Source organism: Dendrobium catenatum, unplaced genomic scaffold (genome assembly GCF_001605985.2).
Source record: "Dendrobium catenatum unplaced genomic scaffold, ASM160598v2 fragScaff_scaffold_1608, whole genome shotgun sequence".
NCBI lineage: Eukaryota > Viridiplantae > Streptophyta > Magnoliopsida > Asparagales > Orchidaceae > Dendrobium > Dendrobium catenatum.
In genome coordinates, this window is record NW_021320070.1 from 2,702,338 (window position 1) to 2,723,807 (window position 21,470).

Genomic DNA, 21,470 nt, shown 5'->3' on the forward strand with positions numbered 1-21,470 from the left:
CTTGACACAACACGTGCACTTAGGTAGAACAAGACTTACATCTTAGCAAATTAAACAATATTTAGAAGACTTGTTAGTAGGTGTAAGCTTAAAGTACAAAAATAGTCTATCAATAACTCATTGTTAGACTTTAACTGTTTGCTTGTGGACGCCCGATTTATGTAATTCCTATAATAGAAATTAGATAATTATTCTCAACCCACATCTTGCTCAATCGTGGAGAAGGGATGATTCATGTATCTCCTATTATCTAATGGATTATTGCAATTGGACTAGACCCCATGACCCCCTTCTTGGGCTTTCCACGTAAAAAACAAAAACAAAAAAATCTAATCTCTTACAAATTTTATCTATACATACTAAATTTTTGCCCAAAATTAAGATATTAAACATACACAACATCACCATAAATTTTCTAGCATATAACAAACGTACAACATTTATAATACAATATGATATTTGAAGTCTCTTTTTGTAAAACAAATTGCAATTGTCTCAAAACTTCTATAAAACTAATGCTATTTTAAGTTTTAATCCTATATTAATGATGCAATTTCCTATTAGGAGATGCTAATTATTTTTTTTTTTTGTTAATCATGAACCACTTTGATTCCATTTAGCTTATGGTTTGTGTAGACTTCAAGTATTAACACTTGGCTATTAATTTGAACACGTAGGAATTCATACTTCAGAGTTCCTTCTCCAAACAAGATTTAAAGAAGCTCGCAAAGAAAATCTTCAGTCGGAAAGCAAGCTCAGGACTGTTAGCCAATCTGCCTTGTAAAATACGCTAACTGTGAAGTTAGGACAGAGTTTGCCTCTGAATGAATATTGCTTGACAGTTCTGATCAATATTTTATTTAAAGTGAGTTGTAATTTAATTAATCAGTTGACTAATGAGCTTATTATGCTTAAATAAAATTTGGATTCAGTCAAATTAATTAAAATAATTGCATGTGATCAAATAAAAAATTGAGAAAAAAATATTCTGCCCCAAAATATCACACCACCTTCCTTAAAAAATAAATTTGAGAGATTTTGAGGGAGATGTGACCAGTGACCAGCCATGATAGGAGTCTTGAGCATTAGAATTTGTACAGGGAGATAGCGAAGAAAACAATATAAAATTTTAATAATATTGAGCTTTGATTAGGGGTGCAACCGAGTCAAGCCGGCTCGGGCTCGACTCGTTAACGGGCTCGACGAGCCGAGCTTATCGAGCTCGTGAGTCGAGCTCGAACACGAGATCGAACTAGACAGCTAATCGAGCTCGAACTGGAACACATGGCTGCTCGACTCGATGGCTCGTCGAGTAGCTCGAACACGATCAGCGACGGACGCGGGTAGCGACGGACGCGGGTAGCAACGGACGCGGGCAGCGACGGAGCAGTGACGGACGCGGGCAGCAACTTTGCTGATCAGCGACGTGAGCAGCGGCGCGAGCTCCTCCGGCCAGCGACGCGAACACAGGGCTGCTCGACACGATCAGCGACTAGAGCTCCTCCGGCCTTCTCCGATCAGCGACGTGAACAGCGACGCTGGCACGCGAGCAGCGACGTTCTCCGGCCTTCTCCGATCAGCGACGTGAGCAGCGACGCGGGCAATCGAGCAGCGACGTTCTCCGGCCTTCTCCGATCAGCGCGAGCAGCGACGCACGAGACGAACGCGGGCACGCGAGCTCGAACCGCCGCTCGAGAGCTCGACGAGCTATTTTTGTCTCTGTCGAGTCGAGCTCGACTTTTGAGCTCGAGCTCGAGCTCGACTTTTGACAGACGAGCTCGGCTCGAACAACCCTTGACTCGAGCTCGACTCGACTCGTTTGCACCCCTAGCTTTGATATAGAATGATATATATATTAATGAGAAAAATCACATTCTTTGAATTTTTTTTATCTTTTTTTTCTTTTTTCTTCTCTTCTTCACTTAAATCTAATATTTACTTACAATATACCTTCATTATGTTGATTGAAAATAGTAAGAGAAGAAGCATCATTGTCATAAGCCAAATGGAAGAAATCAACCCCTTTTTTTAGGGTTTTCGTGATGTTTGGGAGAGAATTTTTTTTAGGGGAAACCGATGATGAGAGATGCAAAATCAATCTCATGAATAGAATCTTCATCGAGCTCTATATCAAACTTAATTGTAGATCGATAACAATCATCATCATCATCATCATCCTTGAGCTTATTCGTAAGTAGTTTCATCAAACTTTTCAAAGAACGGTATGGTACTTTCTAAACTTATGTTGTTGTTGATATATGTGATGTTGCGTGATTAACCCATGCATTGTTACATTCAAGTTCTTGATTTAGTTCACATGGGCTAATGGAGTGGTATACAAAGTGTGGAAGATTGTTGATCATCAATACAAGCACTTTAATCAGCGGAATCGTGAATTCTTCTTAGTGGAGATTCAAATAGATGATATGATGTTGGCTTTTAGATGACCTATTTTAATAGGAAATTCATAAAAAATTATTATTTTCTGATATTTTTCTATTCCTTAAAAATATTTTTAATGAGAATTTTATTGAGGGATACAAGTATGTAAAAAATTAGGGGTGTCAATAATTGACCCACCCTTAAAAATCCGAGTTCAAGTTGAACAGCTTATTAAACAATTTGGAATTTATAACTCGTGCATTAAACATTTCTGATTCAGGTTGACTCGTGAACCTACGTTTAACATATTTTTTCCTTTTTTTTTTACATGTGAGTTATAAAGTATCATAAATTGTATAGTTAATAAATTATAAGTTGGGTTCTGATCATTTAGGTTGCTAGCGGGTCGGATTTAGATTGATATTTTTGTTGACCCGTTTATTAAACGGATTTGATTGGGTTTACTGTATTCAAGTCGGATCAATTTTAGGTCGACTCCAAATCCAAACCCAATCCTTCAACCTATTTGAACACCCCTATCCTAAAATCCTAAACTGAGAGTGGCCATTGTTGCCAGTAAAACTTCACAGAATAGGTCAAAAAACACTTTGGTCATTTATGTTATTTTGAATAAGGTTCTGATAACTTAATTCTGAAGTGAATCAAAGTAAATTTGTGGATTTCTTATTCGTTTAGGCTTCTCTTAATTATAAAATTCTGAGAGTTGACATTGAATTTCGAGCCATTTTTATTATATGGAAGCTCAAATCATGAGCCTGACAAATAAAATACGAAGGATCCATACAACTTCCTTGCTACGCCAATATCATGGAGAACTACACGCGCAGAGAGAGAGGGAGTAGTGGTGGTGGGAGACAGGGAGTATTTGATGACCTATCAAATTCTAAAAGGTAATTAAGAAGATGATTATAAGTAAAGACCAAATTTTTTTTTTTTTTTTTTTAAAGGTTGGAGATAGAGTGTAATAAAAATACACTTAAATCAAGGTGTATGAAATTCTTTTTATTTTAAATAGTTCATGTAATAAGAATTTACTTTTTAATGATTTATATTATAAATTAAATACTAAGGAAGGCGAAAGATGTATGTATAATTTAGTCAAACAAAGAGCTAGATAGGAGAAGCAATGATTTAGTTCAAGTGAAGTGTATTAAGGATGAAGATAAAAAAGTGCTTTTTTTACAGGAGAATATTCAACAAAAGTGGATGAGATATTTTGATAAGCTTTCCAATGTAAGAATATGATTGACTTTAGTGACCTTAGCACTCTAAATAAAAATAAGGTTTTTTTATTTTTATTGACATATTAGTTAAAACGAAGTTAGAGAGGCTTTAAGGAAAATGAAGCATGGAAAAGCTATTAGAGATGATGATATTCCAATTGAGATGTGAAAATACTTAGGAGATAAAGAATTTTTTTGGCTTATGAAATTTTTTACTATTATTTTGAAGACTAAAAATATGAAAGAATAGTGGAACAAGAGTGTATTGATTCTAATTTTTAAAAAATAAAGGTGATATATGCAAAAGAGTGTGTGAATTATAGATGAATAGAGTTAATGTGTCATACTTTAAACTTTGGGAGAAAGTTATTGAGCATATGTTACAATGTGATACTAATGCTTAATTCTCAAAATAAATTTGGATTCATGCCGGGTAGGTCTACTATAGAATTTGTATATTTATTGAGAGGTTTAATGGAGAGTATAGGGAGAATAAGGGGAGTCCACATATGATATTTATTGATTTATAGAAAGCTTATAATAAAGTTTCAAGAGAAGTGCTAAGGAGAGTTTTACAAAAGGAAGGGATTAATAATGCTTATACTCAAGTCATCAAGCTAGTATAAGAGGGTGAAATAAATCAAGATATTACTAATATAATTCAAGTTGGATGGATGAAGTGGAGGAATGCATCAGGCCTATTGTGTGATAGAAAAGTATCCCTCAAACTTAAGGAAAAATTATATAAGATAGTGGTAAGACCTGTAATGCAATGCTTTATGGCATAGAATGTTCGCCATTGAAAGAAAAGCATATAATTAAGTGTTACAGAGATGAGGAAGCTCAGGTGGATGAGTGGCTTTACTCTTAGAAATATAATGCAAAACGAGCATATAAGTGAAAAAGTTGGAGTAGCTATAGTGGAAGATGAGATTAGAGAGAGTCACATTAGATGGTTTGGTCACATAAAATGTTGACGTTTTGATAACCCAGTTAAGAGAGTAGATGCATTAGATTTGACCTATGTTAAGAGAGGTAAGTTATGATAATTGATAATCTCTAATGATATGTTGGATTGTTTTTCCACTACCTCATTCGGCTACAATAACACCTTTTTCAGAAACTTTTCTGATCACCATTGATGCTCTGCTACATCTGGGATATCAGCCGTTGCTTACTAACGGCTTAGTCTTCTTCCTTATATTTAAATGCTATTACTATAGCCAGTGTTTTCACACAGATTAGGGAAGATAACAATTCCAGTTCTCTAAGCTATGCTTGCCTTGCTTTCTTTATGCTCTAACAGTCGTTTGCAGGTTAATGCTCACAGATTATTCAGTGAACATTCTCAAGTTAGATCTAAATAGACTTGATTAGAAAATATAAGAAATTATGTACCTTCTCTTATTAGATTTTAATGAGAATTTGACTAAGACACAATGAAGAAAAAAGATTCATGTAGCCAATCCCATGTAGTGGGATAAAAATTTGATGATGTTGTTATTGTTGTTGTTGTTGTCATGTAATAAAATAGATTCTAAATATGTTTGAAGCCTTTTCTTATTTTTTTAGAGAAGACCATTTAATTTTATCATAGAAATGTAATTTATAAGCATTGTCGCTAATTTAATAGTCATCTTTTTAGCAGAAGCATGACTATTAATTATCAGAAAATAAGCAATAATTATTTTTAATAAAAAATTGATTAAATAGGATTTTTTAAATTAATTAAAAATAATTTCAACCACACAAATAAATTTAGTTAAATTGCTATCAACATTCAGCAATTTAACTATCGCGGCTCTGAACAAATAACTGTAGGGGACGGGAGGTCTATTCCGATTGCTCATTCAGGCACCAGAATTCTTCCGACCCCCGATCGTACGTTATCTCTTTCACATCTTCTTCACATTCCGTCTATTTCCTACAATTTAATTTCAATCTCTAATCTAGTTCGTGATAACAACATTTCCATCACATTCGATCCTAACGGCTTTGCTTGTAAGGACTTGCAGACTCAACGAATTCTGCTCCAAGGTCCATGTAAAGATGGCCTGTACCCCATTTCACTCAAAAATCAAGTTACCGCAAGAAAGGGGCTCTCTGCTGAACGAAAAACAACACCCAACTGGCACGAAAGGCTCGGTCATCCTCATCCCAGCATTCTCGCCTCAATATCTAAAGCACATCCGAAGCTCCATATTACTACAAAACCTATTAATTGTACTTCTTGTCTTTCTTGTAAAAGCCATAAGCTCATATTTTCCAATTCTGTAAATCGCAAACGATTTCCATTAGCTCTTTTACACTCAGATGTCTGGGGACCTTCTCCGGTTCCCTCGAATCAGGGATTTCTTTACTACCTCTTAATTGTTGATGATTTTTCAAGATATAGTTGGATATTTCCTGTTACTCATAAATCTGATATACCAAAACTCTTTATTAATTTTATTAAATTTATTCAGAAGAACACCAACAGGAACATTCAAACCGTGCGCACCGACGGCGGCCGAGAATTCGTCAACCAGCAGTTTGATTCATTTCTACAAGATCAAGGCATACAGCACCAGTTATCTTGCCCATACACTCCCAAACAGAACGGTATCGCCGAACGTAAGCACCGCCACATCGTCGAAACCATGCGAACCATTCTACATACCGCTGCAATGCCATCTTCCTACTGGCCCGACGCCGCAACCGCTGCTGTCTATCTCATTAACAGAATGCCCACTCCGACCACCAATAACTCCTCTCCTCTTAAATTGGTGTTCAACATTGACCCAGATTACTCTCACCTACGCAACTTCGGATGTGAATGTTTTCCCTTACTTCCACCCCCCCTACGCAACAAACTTCAACCATCATCCACCTCCTGCGTCTTCCTCGGCTACGCAGACAATCAAAAGGGATACAAGTGCCTCAACCAGACCACTAACAAAATTATTGTCTCACGTCATGTTCGATTTATTGAGACGTCGTTTCCCTTCAGACAATCAACACAATCAACTCAACAATTAGTTCCCGAGCTTCCCGCATCAATGCTCATCCCGGCTGCTACCTTACACACTACAGATCGCCGATCACCGATCAACAATTACAACCCACCTAAACCATCCAACTTAAATCCTCAACCATTCCTCTCGTCTCCAGTCGAGCCTGATACCGCCTCCTTAACTCCACCTTCGGTGAGACCGGTCACCCGCCATCCAATGGTTACTCGGGCTCAAACAGGGAACTTGAAACCAACTCGCAAACTCAATCTACTTCACAACGAATCTGAATCCAACGATCCAACTAGCTACCACGAAGCCAACAAATCGTTTGAATGGCGCAAAGCCATGGCAGCGGAATTTTACGCCTTACAAAAGCAAGGCACATGGCAATTGGTTCCTCCTCCGTCTGATGCTCAGATTCTGGGATGCAAATGGACCTTCCTTCGCAAATATCATTCGGACGGCTCCATAGCTCGGTTTAAAGCTCGTCTAGTGGCACTCGGCAACCAACAAGAATGGGGACTTGACTATATCGAGACCTTCAGTCCAGTCGCAAAACTGCCCACAATCCGTGTTCTGTTTACCGTGGCACTACATCATAATTGGAAGATCCAACAGTTGGACGTCGACAATGCTTTCCTCCACGGCCAACTCGACGACACGGTCTATATGCGACAGCCGAAAGGCTTCGAAGATTCGCTTCATCCAAACCACGTCTGTCTCCTTCTCAAAGCCATCTACGGACTTCGACAGGCACCTCGCCAATGGTATACGACGTTCTCATCCTACCTTCTTCAACTCGGCTTCCAGCATAGCAAGTCCGATCCATCTCTGTTAACTCTCCGCAAGGGACATACACAAATCTATCTTCTTGTCTACGTGGACGACATCCTCGTTACCGGCAATGACGACTCTGCTATCTCCATATTTCTTGACAAACTCAATACCACATTCTCTCTCAAACACCTTGGAACCACCAATCATTTCCTCGGCATCCAACTACAGCACCTAACAGATAAGTATTTCCTCTCTCAACACGCCTACGCACTCTCTATTATCAAACAACCTAATCTCTTACAATGCAATCCAACAGCCAATCCTTCATGCACCAAGACACCAGCTGACATTCCTACAGACAATGAACTGGGCGATCCGTCCCTGTACAGAAGACTCACGGGAGCACTCCAATACCTCACGATTACACGTCCGGACATCGCCTACGCCGTCAACAATCTCACCCAGCATATGCATGATCCACAACCACTCCACATATATCTTCTCAAACGGTTACTCCGCTACATTAGAGGCTCCATCAATCTCGGTCTACCTATCACCAAATCAGACCTCCGCCTTCAAACCTACTCCGACGCCGATTGGGCCAGCGATCCCATCACCCGCAAATCTGCATCCGGCTATTGTACCTTTCTCGGTGGCACGCTCATCTCCTGGGCGGTAAAGAAGCAGACAACCGTATCTCGATCATCCACGAAATCCGAATACCGGGCGCTCGCCGCTGCCACCGCCGATACCATCTGGCTCAAGCGTCTGCTTCACGACTTTCACATTGACAACGAACAACCCATCGATCTATACTGTGACAATACCTCCACCATAGCCCTCGCCAACAACCCCGTGTTCCACGCAAGAACGAAGCACATCGAGATCGATCACAGGTTCGTGCGTGAAAATATCGCCAGCAATCATCGCGGTGCGTGGAAGACGACCAGTCCGCTTGAAGCTCGCGAGCGGCTCGAGCTCATTTATAGTGCGACGAGCCGAGTTCGAGCTCACCTTTTGAGCTCGATTTGTGCCCAAACTCGAGTTTGAGCTCGGGATTTGGCTCACGAGTCAAGCTCGAGTTGGGCCTGATTCAAGCTCAACTTGACTCATTTACAGCCCTATGTTCATGTGTTACATAATTATTTACCAAGATAAATTTATAAATATCAATTATAAAATAATAACTCAAAATATATCCAAATCGAAGTCCAAGATCAATTAGGGTTGGAATACTAGGATCAAAGGTTAAGGTATGTATGTCACACCTCAAGTTCCAAGTTGGAAGAATTTTCTATTATATATTTACATTTATAATACAAACAATTCAATCATTCGGTCATTCAGCTAGAATTTACAAATTTAATAGAAATAATAGAAAAAGAAACAACATCTTATTTATATTTATTCAATATATATACAACTATTATCCACCTGTGTTACATCATGATGAAAATTTTCTTTTACTCATCATGTGAGCGTCCAACTTATTGAATTAAATTTGGTGTATCTCAAGATAATAGAAAATTATAATTCTAACAAACTAATAACTTTAAAAATCTTTATTATTGAGAGAGAGAGAGAGAGAGAGAGAGAGAGAGAGAGAGAGAGCTTAGTAATTTTTGTATTTTGTGTAGTGCACTATTGAAACTCATCAAGTTTGATTTCTTAATGTAGATGGGACATTCTAAGATTACTCAAATATAAATTGAGGCTCATATACATCTCTTAAATGCTAGTTCTTTTATAAATTTAACAAACTTTTACTTTATTTCATCAAATTTTTAACAAAATATTGAAATTCATAATAAGATTTCAACTCTTTTTTTTTTCAATTTAATAAAATTATTAATACCATGATCATAAAATGAATAATTATATAATTATTAGCTCATTTTATTCATAATTTTATAAAAATAGCACAATAAATCTCAAATCTCTCGTACAAATTTTGCTTTGTACAAATGCCTGCCCGATATTTACTCTTCACTGTCTCTCACCCCGCTTCACACTCAGCAACCGAACCGGACTCAACCTGCCCCTCAAACAACTGATTTCAGCCGTCCGATTCGCCATTGTACGAAACCAAAATCTCGGTGAATCCCAACTCTTTGGATACGATATTTCTTTCATATCGTATCGTTCGGGGAAATATCTCGTGAAAATCTCGCTTAAATTATTCGAATCTTGACCGCGACGGGTGCGTTAAATTGTCTCGCAGGCTCTCCCATACATCCATGACGGTGCTCCATTTCCCATAAAACTTTTTCCTGCGTTTTCCATTAATATTTACAATCAAACCAGTAATCCCGCGGTGAACGTTTATCCGCGCGGTAACATACCGAAGCTCAAATAAAGGCGAAGAGTATAATAGTCGGGAAGGTTGGCAAATGTCAGGGTTCAAGCTTGCCATAATAAAGTAACATAGCAAAAACAGAGCAATAAAGAAGGGTAATAAAAGCTTAAAATTTCAATTAAAAATGAACAGAGAAATTTTAAAAATATAATATGATTTGTTTTACTATATTTATTTATGATTAAATAAATAAAATTATGATTTAAATCATAAAAAATATATAATTTATGTTTTACCAACAACAACAATCTTTGTCCCACTACCTCGAGTCTGCTACGTGAATCTATTTTAGTCATTATGTCTTGTTAAAAATCAAATTCTCATTTAAATCTAATAACAAATGATCATTTCTAATATTTTCTAATCAATTCTTTTAAAGTTTAATTTTATCTTTCTTAACATACGACAAATCTAATACCTTAACATTTCTAACCAGGCCATCTAAAGGCCTCCGTTTAATGTGACCAAACCATCTAAGATGACTCTCTTCTTACCCTCATCACTGGAGCTACTCCAACTTTTTAACGCATATGCTCATTTCGAATCCTATCTTCTACACTTAACTTAGTTTTAGGCTTTACCGTTGTCTATTTATACATTTACTGAATAATTTGTTGAATCAAACAGTCAGAGGTTAATTCAGCAGTAGCAGTGGCCTTGGTTAGTCATTCAGCTGGTCTTCTCTCTCAAACAGTTGTGGGTGGAGTATAAATGAAAGCAAGCTCTATCCCTGTTCTCTCTCTTTCTGAAATTGGGTTTCTGTTGTTTCTGAGAGTGGAGGTGGGAGTGAGAGGAGAAGCCTACATAGGAGAAAACTCTGTTTTTTTTTTAGTTCGCAGTGCTTTCAATGAGGAGAAAAAGGTTTCAAGCAAGTGCAGAAAGATAGAAGGATAAAGGAATCAGAGGGAGGGTATCTTTTCTTTTCTCTAATTACTACTTTTAGGTGTGCTGTTGAGTTTTTCACAGAGAGAGAGAGAGAGAGAGATGGTTGGCTCTGGTCCTGCGATCTCTGAAACCAATGCGTAGCTGCTTTTTAATGGATATCTGAGTCTGGATGAGAGATTCTATAGCTGCCCCGTCTTTTCAATCCCTGTTTACAGCTAGATGAGGTTTTTTTTTTTTTTTCCAAGTCCTTTAAGGCTATTGATTCCATGATTTCAGGAGATTTAGCTCTCACTGATCTTTATTACTGATAAGTTGTAGGAGTTTTGTAGGTGGTAAGGTTCTCTTGTGAAGCTGGGATTTATGTTTTTTTTCTGTTAACTTTTGGTCTTTGAATATAATTGGTATGGTATGAACAAAGTTTGCTCCTTTTGAGGAAGCCTACACTTTTGTTGGCTAATTTGGCGCATTGGATTTTGGAACTTGGAATTGATCCTTTTATTTTTTTTCCTCTCTTTCCCACTTGGATTCTATTGCCTTAGAACCAATTATTCTTCAACAAGTCTTTTCTGGTCATAGCAGTGGATAATAACTTCTAGTAAAAGAAAAAAAGAGGAAAAATAGAAACTTGGAAGTCAATAATAACTTGAAGAGTGTTTCTTCCATATAAGGTCTTGGAGTGAGGCCAAGCTTTCTTTCAGAGAAGAAAGAAAGATGGATTTGGGTGAGAAGGGGAAGTTTGGGTTAGAGAAGAGGACTGTAGATTCTCTGAACTGCAACACTACAGGCTTAACCACTACTGAGTGGAATCAGATTGGTTCATTACCTTGCCCATCTGCTTCCATGGTGGATTCTTTCGGTCATGTGATCTGGAATCAACTGCCCTCCAATACACACAACTTAAGCTTCTCCAATGCGCAGGCAACTGCAAGCTCTTCCACTATTGGGAAACCAGTTCCCATGAACTGGAATCCCTCAGATTCATTAACGAAGGGAGGAATGTTTTTTAGCACAGGGATGGGAATGCTTCCCCTTAGCCTCTCGCAGTTCCCTTGTGATGCTGGATTTACTGAGAGGGCTGCAAGATTCTCTTGCTTCAGTGATGTGGCTTATCCTTTCATTGTCCCCGGCAGTTCGGATGCCACTGCTGAGGCTCAAATGCAAAAGAATGAAGCAGACAGGATTGAAGCACTCAAGGGTAGATCTGGTCTGATTGATCAGAGCTCTAATAGTGGGAGTCCAATGAAGGAGCAAAGGGAGAAGGGACCAAATGAGTTCTCAGAACCAGAGTTTAGTGACGATGCTCGAGATGAGTCACCTAATTCGTCTAAAGGGGTATTTGGCATAAATAAAAGGAAAAGGAGTAATCAGGTCTACATTTTTTCTCTTATCTTTTTTTTTTCTCCTTCAATCTTTACTCTTCATAAATTAGCAAGTTTGTGAATTTCTGATGGCAGGATATGGAGTCAGATCAAGGACAAGCTGCAGCTCAATTGCCTTTTGAGGCTGCTAAGGATGTTACTGATAATAAGCAGAAGGAAGAAAAGAACAGCTCAACAATGGCAAATGTTAAGCCTTTAGGAAAAAATCCAAAAGAGAGTGGAGAAGCTCCCAAGGAAGATTATATCCATGTGAGAGCTCGTCGCGGCCAAGCTACCAATAGTCATAGTCTTGCAGAAAGAGTAAGGCTTTCCTCCACCATTGAAGTCATTTTTGTTCCTATAGAACTTCAAAGAAAACGAAAAATTAGCTTTTTATGTATTGGAATCTCCTTGATGCAGGTAAGAAGGGAGAAGATTAGTGAGAGGATGAAGTTTCTTCAGGACCTTGTTCCGGGCTGCAGCAAAGTAGGTTTTTTAAAAAAATTAACTTGGCTACTGTTTTCTTTATAATCTTTGTAGATAGAGCTTCTTTACTTAAATCTTCGGGTTATGTGCTCCAGGTTACAGGTAAAGCTGTTATGCTAGATGAGATTATCAACTACGTCCAATCACTCCAACGTCAAGTAGAGGTATTTATCATTTATTGATTACATGAATACAAATTTTAAGTTTCTTATAAGATTTTCAAGATGACTCTCTCTTTTAAACATAAATGAGGCATTTTATTTGTTTTCTGGTACTAGTTTTTATCAATGAAGCTTGCTGCTGTTAACCCAAGTATAGACTTTAATATTGAAGGCCTTCTTTCTAAAGATGTAAGAGATCATAAGCTGTTACTTAGTGCATTCATGATTTGCAGAAATTCATTGAGTTAAAGGAGAAAAAATTAGTCTAGAAAATCATTGATTTCTTGTCATTGCAGTTATTTCAGACCAGGACTGGTTCTTCATCAGTCATTGGATTCACACCAGAAATGATCCATCAACAGTTACATCCACCTCATCAAGGTTTGATTCAAGTTGGGATGGCTGGAGTTATGAACCCTTCAGATGCATTTAGAAGAGCACTAAATGTTCAATTGGCTTCAACCAGTGGCTTCAAAGATTCTACACAGCAGGTATTCTACCTTCATATTTAAAGAAAAATTTTGATGGTTTCATATTTATTCTCTAGATTGCTAAGCTTTTCCAGTAAACCTAACTTGAAGAAATGGAAGTTAAATAGCTGATCCTTATATTCTACTTCCCTTTCTATAGAAGCATTTTGATGGTTTAATAAATATTCAATGGATTGGTGCAATCCTCTTGTTTGGATTGAAGGAAAGGGGAGGAAATCAAACGAAATCCCAACAATATCTGTGTTGATTATGAATCTATAACGATTGATTTATGCTTTTGAACCCTTTTTTCAATTTCTTTTCAACCAAATTCCAAGCATACAAGCTCAGTCTTAGTTTATGTTGTTCATATCAAAGCTAACTTGAACATTTAAAACAATCAAAATTTATTCTTGCTTTTTCCTGTGCTTGATCCTTATATGTATGTTGGTATGAACTATAAAGCTGTTCTGGTTTTATGACATAAGCCCTAAAACTGTCATGTAGGGTTTGAATTCTTGGTTGATTGCAGCTTTCCAAGTTCCAACTAAATGTTCGGCCCCGACCGATAATTACAGTAGAGTCATCTACTCGAACTGCTTTTAGTGTTAAGAGGGAGACAAATGAAAATTATAGAAAAAATTAGGAATACTTGGTACAGGGAGAGCATATCTTTATTGCAGTTGGCTTGTGCCAAATAAAACTTCTAAAAAAGCTCAAAGCTCGAAATTTGTTTGGAAACCACTCAAAATTTGCTGGACTTATAATCGAGTCAAGTCAATTTTGAGGGAAGTTCAAGTACCAGGATATCCTAACATAAATAGTATCATGATGATTTAAAAATTATTGAATTTGTTTTGAGATTAGTGTTATATCTGAAGAATTTATCTTGCACTGTTCTTAAAATAAATGAAATATATTTCAAGCCCATGCTGATACAATTTACATCAAGATATTCTAATGTATATATGTATTTTTCAATTAAGCTCCACTCTAAACTGCAATTTGATTTTGAATCAATTTTGAATCTGCTCTAACTTTCAAATATAATTCTAAGTCAACTCAAAATTTTGGATCTAAATGAGTATTTATATAAAATCTACAATATATATTAAATAATAGATATATAATTCATAGTATTGTATTTATATTTTTGTAGATAATTAATTTAAAATCACTTTCTAGTAGATTTTAATTTGGTTTTCAAGTCAAATTTGAGTTAAGCTAGAATCAAAATTTATGATTTAGGCTTCATTTAGGGCAGCTTTATTTATGTTTCTTAAAGCAGCTTTTTAGTACAAAAAAATAAATATTTTCTATTAAAAAGCTGCTTTAAGAAGCAGTGAGAAAGTTGTCTCAAACAAAGCCTTAATGTTGAGCCAAACCGTTGGAAGTAGACTGGATAGCCAAAGCTAGCTAGATCCATGGCTGAGCCTTTCTTGCTCATGCGGGTTTGGGCTGGTTTCAGTCAAACTTAATTTGAGCTTGAACCTGACTAGAGAATTCAACTTTTATTCTATCAGCCCATTGGACACAAAAGAGTGTTAACCAAGTCAAATATAGAACTCTACGTCAAGTGTATTAGCTATAACCTCTACTCCCACATAGTCATATCTTCTATACATACATAGGCTAGAAACATGAAGCTCACATTATATTTAAGATGTTCTTAGGCTTCATTTGGGATGACTGCATACCTATGGCGTGGTAAGGAATGCTACTGTAATATTGCAAATTTATTGTTTGGATCAACTTACTCTTATTGCTGAAAACTGAATGTTTTAGACCGCAAATGATTACGACTTGTTTTTATTCATAAGTGCAGATCTATTGACTTCTTTTAACAGTATATTGTTCTCCTGAATTAAGAAGTTTTATTTCTTCAGCTTTTCTTTAGTCTCCTTCAGCTCTACATCTGTTAATTTTTGTGTATTTGTGATATTTGCAAGTATCAAATAATTATGTTTAATGCATCATATTCAGATTTTATGTTCAAAGTTCATGTTCGGCTGAGGGAAGCGTTGTTTGAAATTAAGGTTTCATTTGGGACAGTTTTTTTTCTACTTCTTAAAATTTCTTTTTAGTAGAAAAATTTTAATTTTGTACTAAAAAGATGCTTTAAACAGTAAGAAAGCCATCCCAAATGAAACCTAAGTTAAAAAAAAAAAAACTATTGGCTTTTCAGATAAGCTTCTATAAGAATAAGGGCATTAAGGTTATTTAATTATATATAGCAGCAGCACAACTATCTTATCAATCCAAAAATTATTATTTGATTTATAAATAACACCCTAATAAGATTTTCCACATAATAGTTACTCTTTTAGCTGTGACAACTTCCAACATGTTAAAATTGATTTTACTGACAGTAGCAGCCGCCCTTAACAAGAAAAATTATTCTGTGCGAAAATCAGATCGTCCGGAGACAAATCATAACGCACCACGTCACCCGGTACACATCAGTACACAGCCGCGGTACACAACAAATGGGTGACGTGACGCGTTCTGATTCGCCGACCCCAGTTACAAAGTTACTCTCATTAAGTTTGATTTTATGTGTGCTATGAAACCACTTTCATTGTGATAAGGGCATTGATTGATGTGAAAAGAGTCAACTTTGCTAGTATGCAAGGTGTTGGATATCCTTTCCCTTTATTGAAGCTAGGTTTGTGCATTGCAAAGTAGTTTTTGTTATTTTCAAAATAAAGGTTGCAAGAAGCCAGGAATGAACACTAAATAACAGGATCTTCTCTCTTAGTCTACATCAAAGATATCTTTACTCTACTGAAACAAGATATCAAGTAACCTTTGTTGCTTTGTTGATGTGTATCCACACCAACTCAGCCAAACTACTATTTATGAGTATGAGCCGGTTATATTAACAAGTAAACTTGCATATTCTTGGCTTAGATGAAATGTTGAACTTCATTGTCACACTGGATTATTATTTATAACTTAATTAGATGTTGGTGTTAACTAGACTTGTTCATAAAGTCTTTGAAAGGTGTTGTCAAGAACTTGAGATTGAGGCTTCGTTTGGGACAGCTTTCTTACTGTTTCTTGAAGCTGCATTCTAGTTCAAAAATTAAAAATTTTGAACTAAAAAGCTGCTTTAAGAAGCGGTAAGAAAGCAGTCCCAAACAAAGCCTGGAGCACCCCATGATTTTAAAAATTCAATATAAATTTTATTTTATTTTTTGTTATTAAAGTTAATTATGTGTTACTAATATTCATGAAAAACAAATATTGTCATTTTCTTGGGAAGATTGGGTAGTCATCTACTAGTATACAGTCCTAATCAAGTCTTGCAATTATCTATAGATGACTAATGCTTGGGATGAAGATCTCCACAATGTTGTTCAAATGACTTATGGTAACAATCCTCCTCTAAAAACCCAAGATTTGAATGGCGCACCTCGTGATGGTTTTCCCTTGTGAAACAAAATGAAGAACTTTCACCGTCTTCTCAGATTCGAAACTACCATGACATGCAAGAAATCATATATACTGTAGCTATTGCCTCCTATGAATGTCTACTCACTCTTATCTTAAGCAGTAGAAGCAAGAAAAAATTGCACAGTTCTTGAGTGATTTGGAAGATCAACTTTTCCACTCTATAATCTATCTTCTCAGTTCATTGGGAGAATTCACACATTCCTGGTATGATCTATGAAATCAAAAGCAATTGCTATATATATGTTTGCTTCTAGTACATGGAAGATAAGTGTCAGCTTGGCCTTCAAGGGGATTGAATGACATTATGGAACAACTCAGTGGTTTATTCATAGATCTTACTTCATTAAGAGGAGTCTGATTATGTTTAAGATGATAAAACTGGGTTAGTGGAAATGTTACAGCTGGATAATTATCAATGGAAGCTTTCAATTTTTCTAGTTTGTTCTAATTTTCCTCTTTAAAATGGGAGGAAATGAATGTTGTATGTTTCTTGCAATAGTATTACAAAGAAATAATGTCATTCTTTCCTTTATTTGTTTATCTCACCAATATAGAAAGCTTAATCTGGATAGTTCTCCAATATTGACATGGTAGTAAACTACCAATATTCCTACTGATATCCTTTTGAGAATATAAATTTGAAAAGATAAGAACAAAATTTTTTGGCAGTCCATAAATCTTCTCAGCCTTAAAGAGGAAGCTCTAGCTCATTGTTAATATCTGGAGAGCTGGAATATTCTTGAGAACTAATGGGCCCATGGATGATTTCAATGTTAGCCCCACACTTAGCTTATTTCAGAATGCTTTTTTGAGAGGTTATCTAGATGAAAAGTTATCAGACAATGATCTGGAGGTAGTTGGCAAGGACCATCACTAAATGCTGTCAGGGTCCCAAGGCCAGCTGCCTTTTCTTCCAGATATCTAGTTTCATCAACTGTGTCCATTCATATAAGTATAAGAAAAATGATAATTTTGAGAGGAAGAATGATTGATATGGTTCTGTAGAGTGTGAAAGACTGAACCATCTGCTTACAGGAGAGAAAGTGTCTATTTTGTACATAAAGTGAGTGGTCAAGAATCAACCACTACAAGTTCACATGTAAGCACAGCAAATTCGGAGTTTCGAGTGTATTTCAACATAAATGGGGGGTTATTGTTAGCTTTTAAAAGTTAACTTATAAGTTGATATATTATTATGTTTATTATTAAGCTCATTGCTTTCAATTGGTACTGTTTATATTTTCTATTTTTGTTGTCAATTTTTTTTAAAAATACATATTTTTTCGATCATAATTTTATGACGTTATTCCACTATAGGAAAATCGCCCTTGACCTGCAGTAATTTCCGGCGGTTTTACGGTGGTTTATAAACCGCCTGAATAAACTGCATAGGAAATGAAAACCGGCGGCCAATTTACGGCAGTAAAATTTTCCTGCGGTTTTCTGGCTGCTCAAATATCTGGAAATTAATGAACCCAAAACCACAGGTAAACCACCGGTTAATAGTGGCGGTCAACGTCAGTTTAACCACCGGTTCAGTTGACCGTCGGAAATATAGCTAGTATTCGGCGAATTTCTTATAGTATTCCTAATTATTTTTATGAAACAAATTAAAAAAAAAAAAGGGAAAAGCAGCACAATTATTTCATTCAAATAAATAATTCTTTGTTCGACACTTTTGCCACTGTAAAGACACGAAAAAGCTGTCCCAAATAAATATGAGCTTTTACTACCTAATTTAGTGAGCTGGTGTAGATTCAAATCCTGATAGCAGACAGTGGTGGAAGGGTTTATCAGACCATAAATATTAAAGCTAGACATCCTCTCTTCTGCTAACAGTTAACTCTCTTGTGAGGCTGCCTGATGAATAGGAGAAAGTAAAGAAAGAACTAACCATTTCTATTTACTCATAAATATGACTTATTTCCATCAACATCAATGATCGAATTCATTGATGAAATTATTGCTTTTTTAATCTTTAGTTGTATTACTAAATCCAAACTCTTATAGGTTATCTTAGCAATTTCACTTACATAAGAGTTCTTCACATAAGTCTTTATTCTCCCTTAAATGAAAATTTTTTATCATCTTCACACACAAAGTGCTCACTCAATCATATGAAACTTAGGCTTCGTTTGGAACGGCTTTCTTACTACTTCTTAAAGCATATTTATAGTGCAAAATTTAAATTTTTTTACTAAAAAACTGCTTTAAGAAGCAGTAAGAAAGCCGTCTCAAACAAAGCTTTAGATGATAGATATGTAATCGAATCTTGCTTGACTAGAGTCAAAAGAACTATAGACATATGGGAACACGAACTATGAATCACACTCAATTTCAGTTAGAACTACTGCATTCATGTTCTTTGTTTGGAAGTTAATAAAAAAGTACTATTGGGCCAGATATAAAAGTGATCAAACTATTTTTAATCCAAAAACTATAATTTTGACAATAGTTTAATATTTCTATACCAACATTTTTGTAAAACTTCAATTCCCATATCTTAAAAACAATAAAAATGTTTCAATCTCTATTTTTTTCAGTTCCCATTTTTTGAATTAAAAATCATGAAATTTAGTGAAGAAAATCTTATTACTTAAACAACAACAAGAACATCAAGCCTTTATCCCACTACGTGGAGTCGGCTACATGAATCTTTTTTCTCCATTGTGTACTGTTAAATGTCAAATTCTCATTTAAATCTATTAAAGAAAGACCATTTCTAATATTTTCTAACCAAGTCTTTTTAGGTCTACCTCTATCTTTCTTAACATAAGTCAAATATAATACCTCTACTTTCCTAATCGGATCATCGGAAGGCCGTCGTTTTATATGACCAAATTATCTAAGGCTACTCTCTCTAATCTTATCTTCCACTGGAGTTACTCCAACATTTTCATGGATATGCTCATTTCGTATCTTATTTCTAAGGGTAAAGCCACTCATCCACATGTGCATCCTCATCTCTGTTATACTTAACCTAGAACTATGCTTCTCTTTTAATGGCCAACATTTGGCACCATAGAGCATTGCAAGTCTCACCACCATCTTATAGAATTTTCCCTTAAGTTTGAGGTGGACCTTTCTATCACACAATAAGTCCCATGCATTCCTTCACTTCAACCATCCAACTTGAATTTTGCTGATAATATTCTCATCTATTTCACCATCACTTTGAACAATAGATCCAAGATATCTAAAACGTATACTCTAAAATGTTTACTCTTTTTTTAAATCTTATTACTTAAACGAAAAAAACAAAAAAAAAACTCACAATTCTTTAAATCCTCGGGTAAATTGCAGAAATTTGCATGCGATTCTTTGGCATATTTGGAAGTTTGAAAAAAAAAAAAAACTTACTGTTGTAACATATCGTCTTATCTGTTCCTAAAACTACAATATGATGAAATGCTTTGAGATCCAGACCACACAGATAGTTTAAGCGCCTAAAACAAATTGAGTAGATCTAAAAAGTCTGTCTATGTTTCAGTAAATTCTACATGGACACGGCTTTTTAGTCATTTAAACCACAGAATACTTTTTTAAGTATTTTCTGGGTGTTTGATGACAAACTAATTCTGTCTGTTTTTAGCCTATCATGGTGGGTTTACAAATAAGAGGCGTGGGAGAGAGATATGAATGCTGTCAACTAGTAATAAATCTCTTCCATGAGGGCCCCAAAGAGCTCTCAAAACAAGAGAAATGATGCAAGAACTTAAACTAGAACTACTTAGCTGCCTTGGTGAAACTAGCTCAACTAGGCTTCTTCTGCCAAAATCACAAAAAAATGAAACAAAAGATTTATCTAATAGTGCTATATTTTTGACATATGGATATTATTAATACGACAGATCCTGATAGGTTATTGATTTATCGTAGAATAGATTGCTGTATGGAGTTGATTGTATTGATTTCAATTGACCTGATGATTTCATTGTATAGAGGTTGATTTATTGAGTTGATTAGATTGTTCGATGGATTTCCTTGCTGATAAATAATTGACTGGAAGAATTAATTGATAAGATTACACGATAGATTGATCTGCAAGTAGATGATCTGATATAATTCCTTTATATTGATGTTATAGATGGATACGATAGATGACCGTATTGATGTTATCGATAGCAATAGATAGAGACTGTAGAGCTTTGATTGAGGCATTGATTTTGAGCTTTATGGATTTCTTTATTGATTGAACAGATGATATAGATTTATATTGATTGAATAGATGATATAGATTCGATGAATTGATTAGACGACACGGTGGATTGACCTGATAGTATAGATAGTATAGATTGATAGACACTACCACGTTGATTGGATATTGACTAGGAGCACTTATTGATTTGATTGCTGAGATGTATTGATTTATCGATGATTTCCGTACTGATTTGATTTCCGCTGCGTAGACTTGATTTCATTGACGACGGATTTCTGCGTTGCATAGACTCATTGACCATTGATTGACTTGATTTTATTGACCTGCATATTGATAGCATCGCCGTGCTTTGATTTCAGTTGTAGGCTTTGGTGACCTGCTGGGCTTTGTAAGCTCATTATATGTGGTTTAAATTTTCAGGTCCGAGCAAGGCAACTGGAATGGAGTTCGATCAGAATGTCAGACGAATCCTTTCACTATTTGATTCTGGGGCATCACAAATACGTAGTATAAGGAAGGAGAATACCTTTGTACTGATTTTGAGATTTTGTTGGATCTCCTAACTTTAATTTGTAGCATGCGTCTGTTAAACTCTCTATGCTTCATCAATCTTGATCATTATCATCCTCTATCTCAAGATATTTAAAAGAATCTATAGGACTCTCATTCCTCATTCCTATCTTTGTACATTTTATTTCATTGAATTTAGCATTCCTTCACCTGATGAATTTTTTATTTTGATA

At 35.9% G+C, this 21,470-nt stretch overlaps 1 protein-coding gene across 3 annotated transcripts; it reads left to right on the forward strand.

Annotated features, from left to right (window-relative positions):
* Positions 1 to 10,384: 10,384 nt before the first annotated feature.
* LOC110114447 (transcription factor bHLH49) lies at positions 10,385 to 17,117 on the forward strand. Of its 3 annotated transcripts, none has more exons than XM_028700933.1 (8): positions 10,389 to 10,861; positions 11,306 to 12,005; positions 12,092 to 12,316; positions 12,416 to 12,481; positions 12,577 to 12,645; positions 12,760 to 12,831; positions 12,939 to 13,133; positions 16,434 to 17,117. In XM_028700933.1, the coding sequence occupies exons 1-8, from the start codon at positions 10,857 to 10,859 to the stop codon at positions 16,548 to 16,550; spliced, it is 1,449 nt and encodes a 482-aa protein (XP_028556766.1). In that variant the 5' UTR covers positions 10,389 to 10,856; the 3' UTR covers positions 16,551 to 17,117. The 3 variants fall into 3 exon arrangements, with proteins under 3 accessions (XP_028556768.1, XP_028556766.1, XP_028556767.1); XM_028700934.1 differs by having other exon boundaries at positions 10,390 to 10,662; XM_028700935.1 differs by lacking the exon at positions 12,760 to 12,831 and having other exon boundaries at positions 10,385 to 10,861.
* Positions 17,118 to 21,470: the final 4,353 nt, after the last annotated feature.

What these genes read in the sequence shown, in the direction of transcription:
- LOC110114447 (XM_028700933.1), top strand. An exon ending in AAGGCCTTCTTTCTAAAGAT is followed by an intron (nt 12,832 to 12,938) that starts GTAAGAGATCAT and finishes TTGTCATTGCAG; the next exon opens with TTATTTCAGACCAGGACTGG. An exon ending in TCAAAGATTCTACACAGCAG is followed by an intron (nt 13,134 to 16,433) that starts GTATTCTACCTT and finishes AATTATCTATAG; the next exon opens with ATGACTAATGCTTGGGATGA.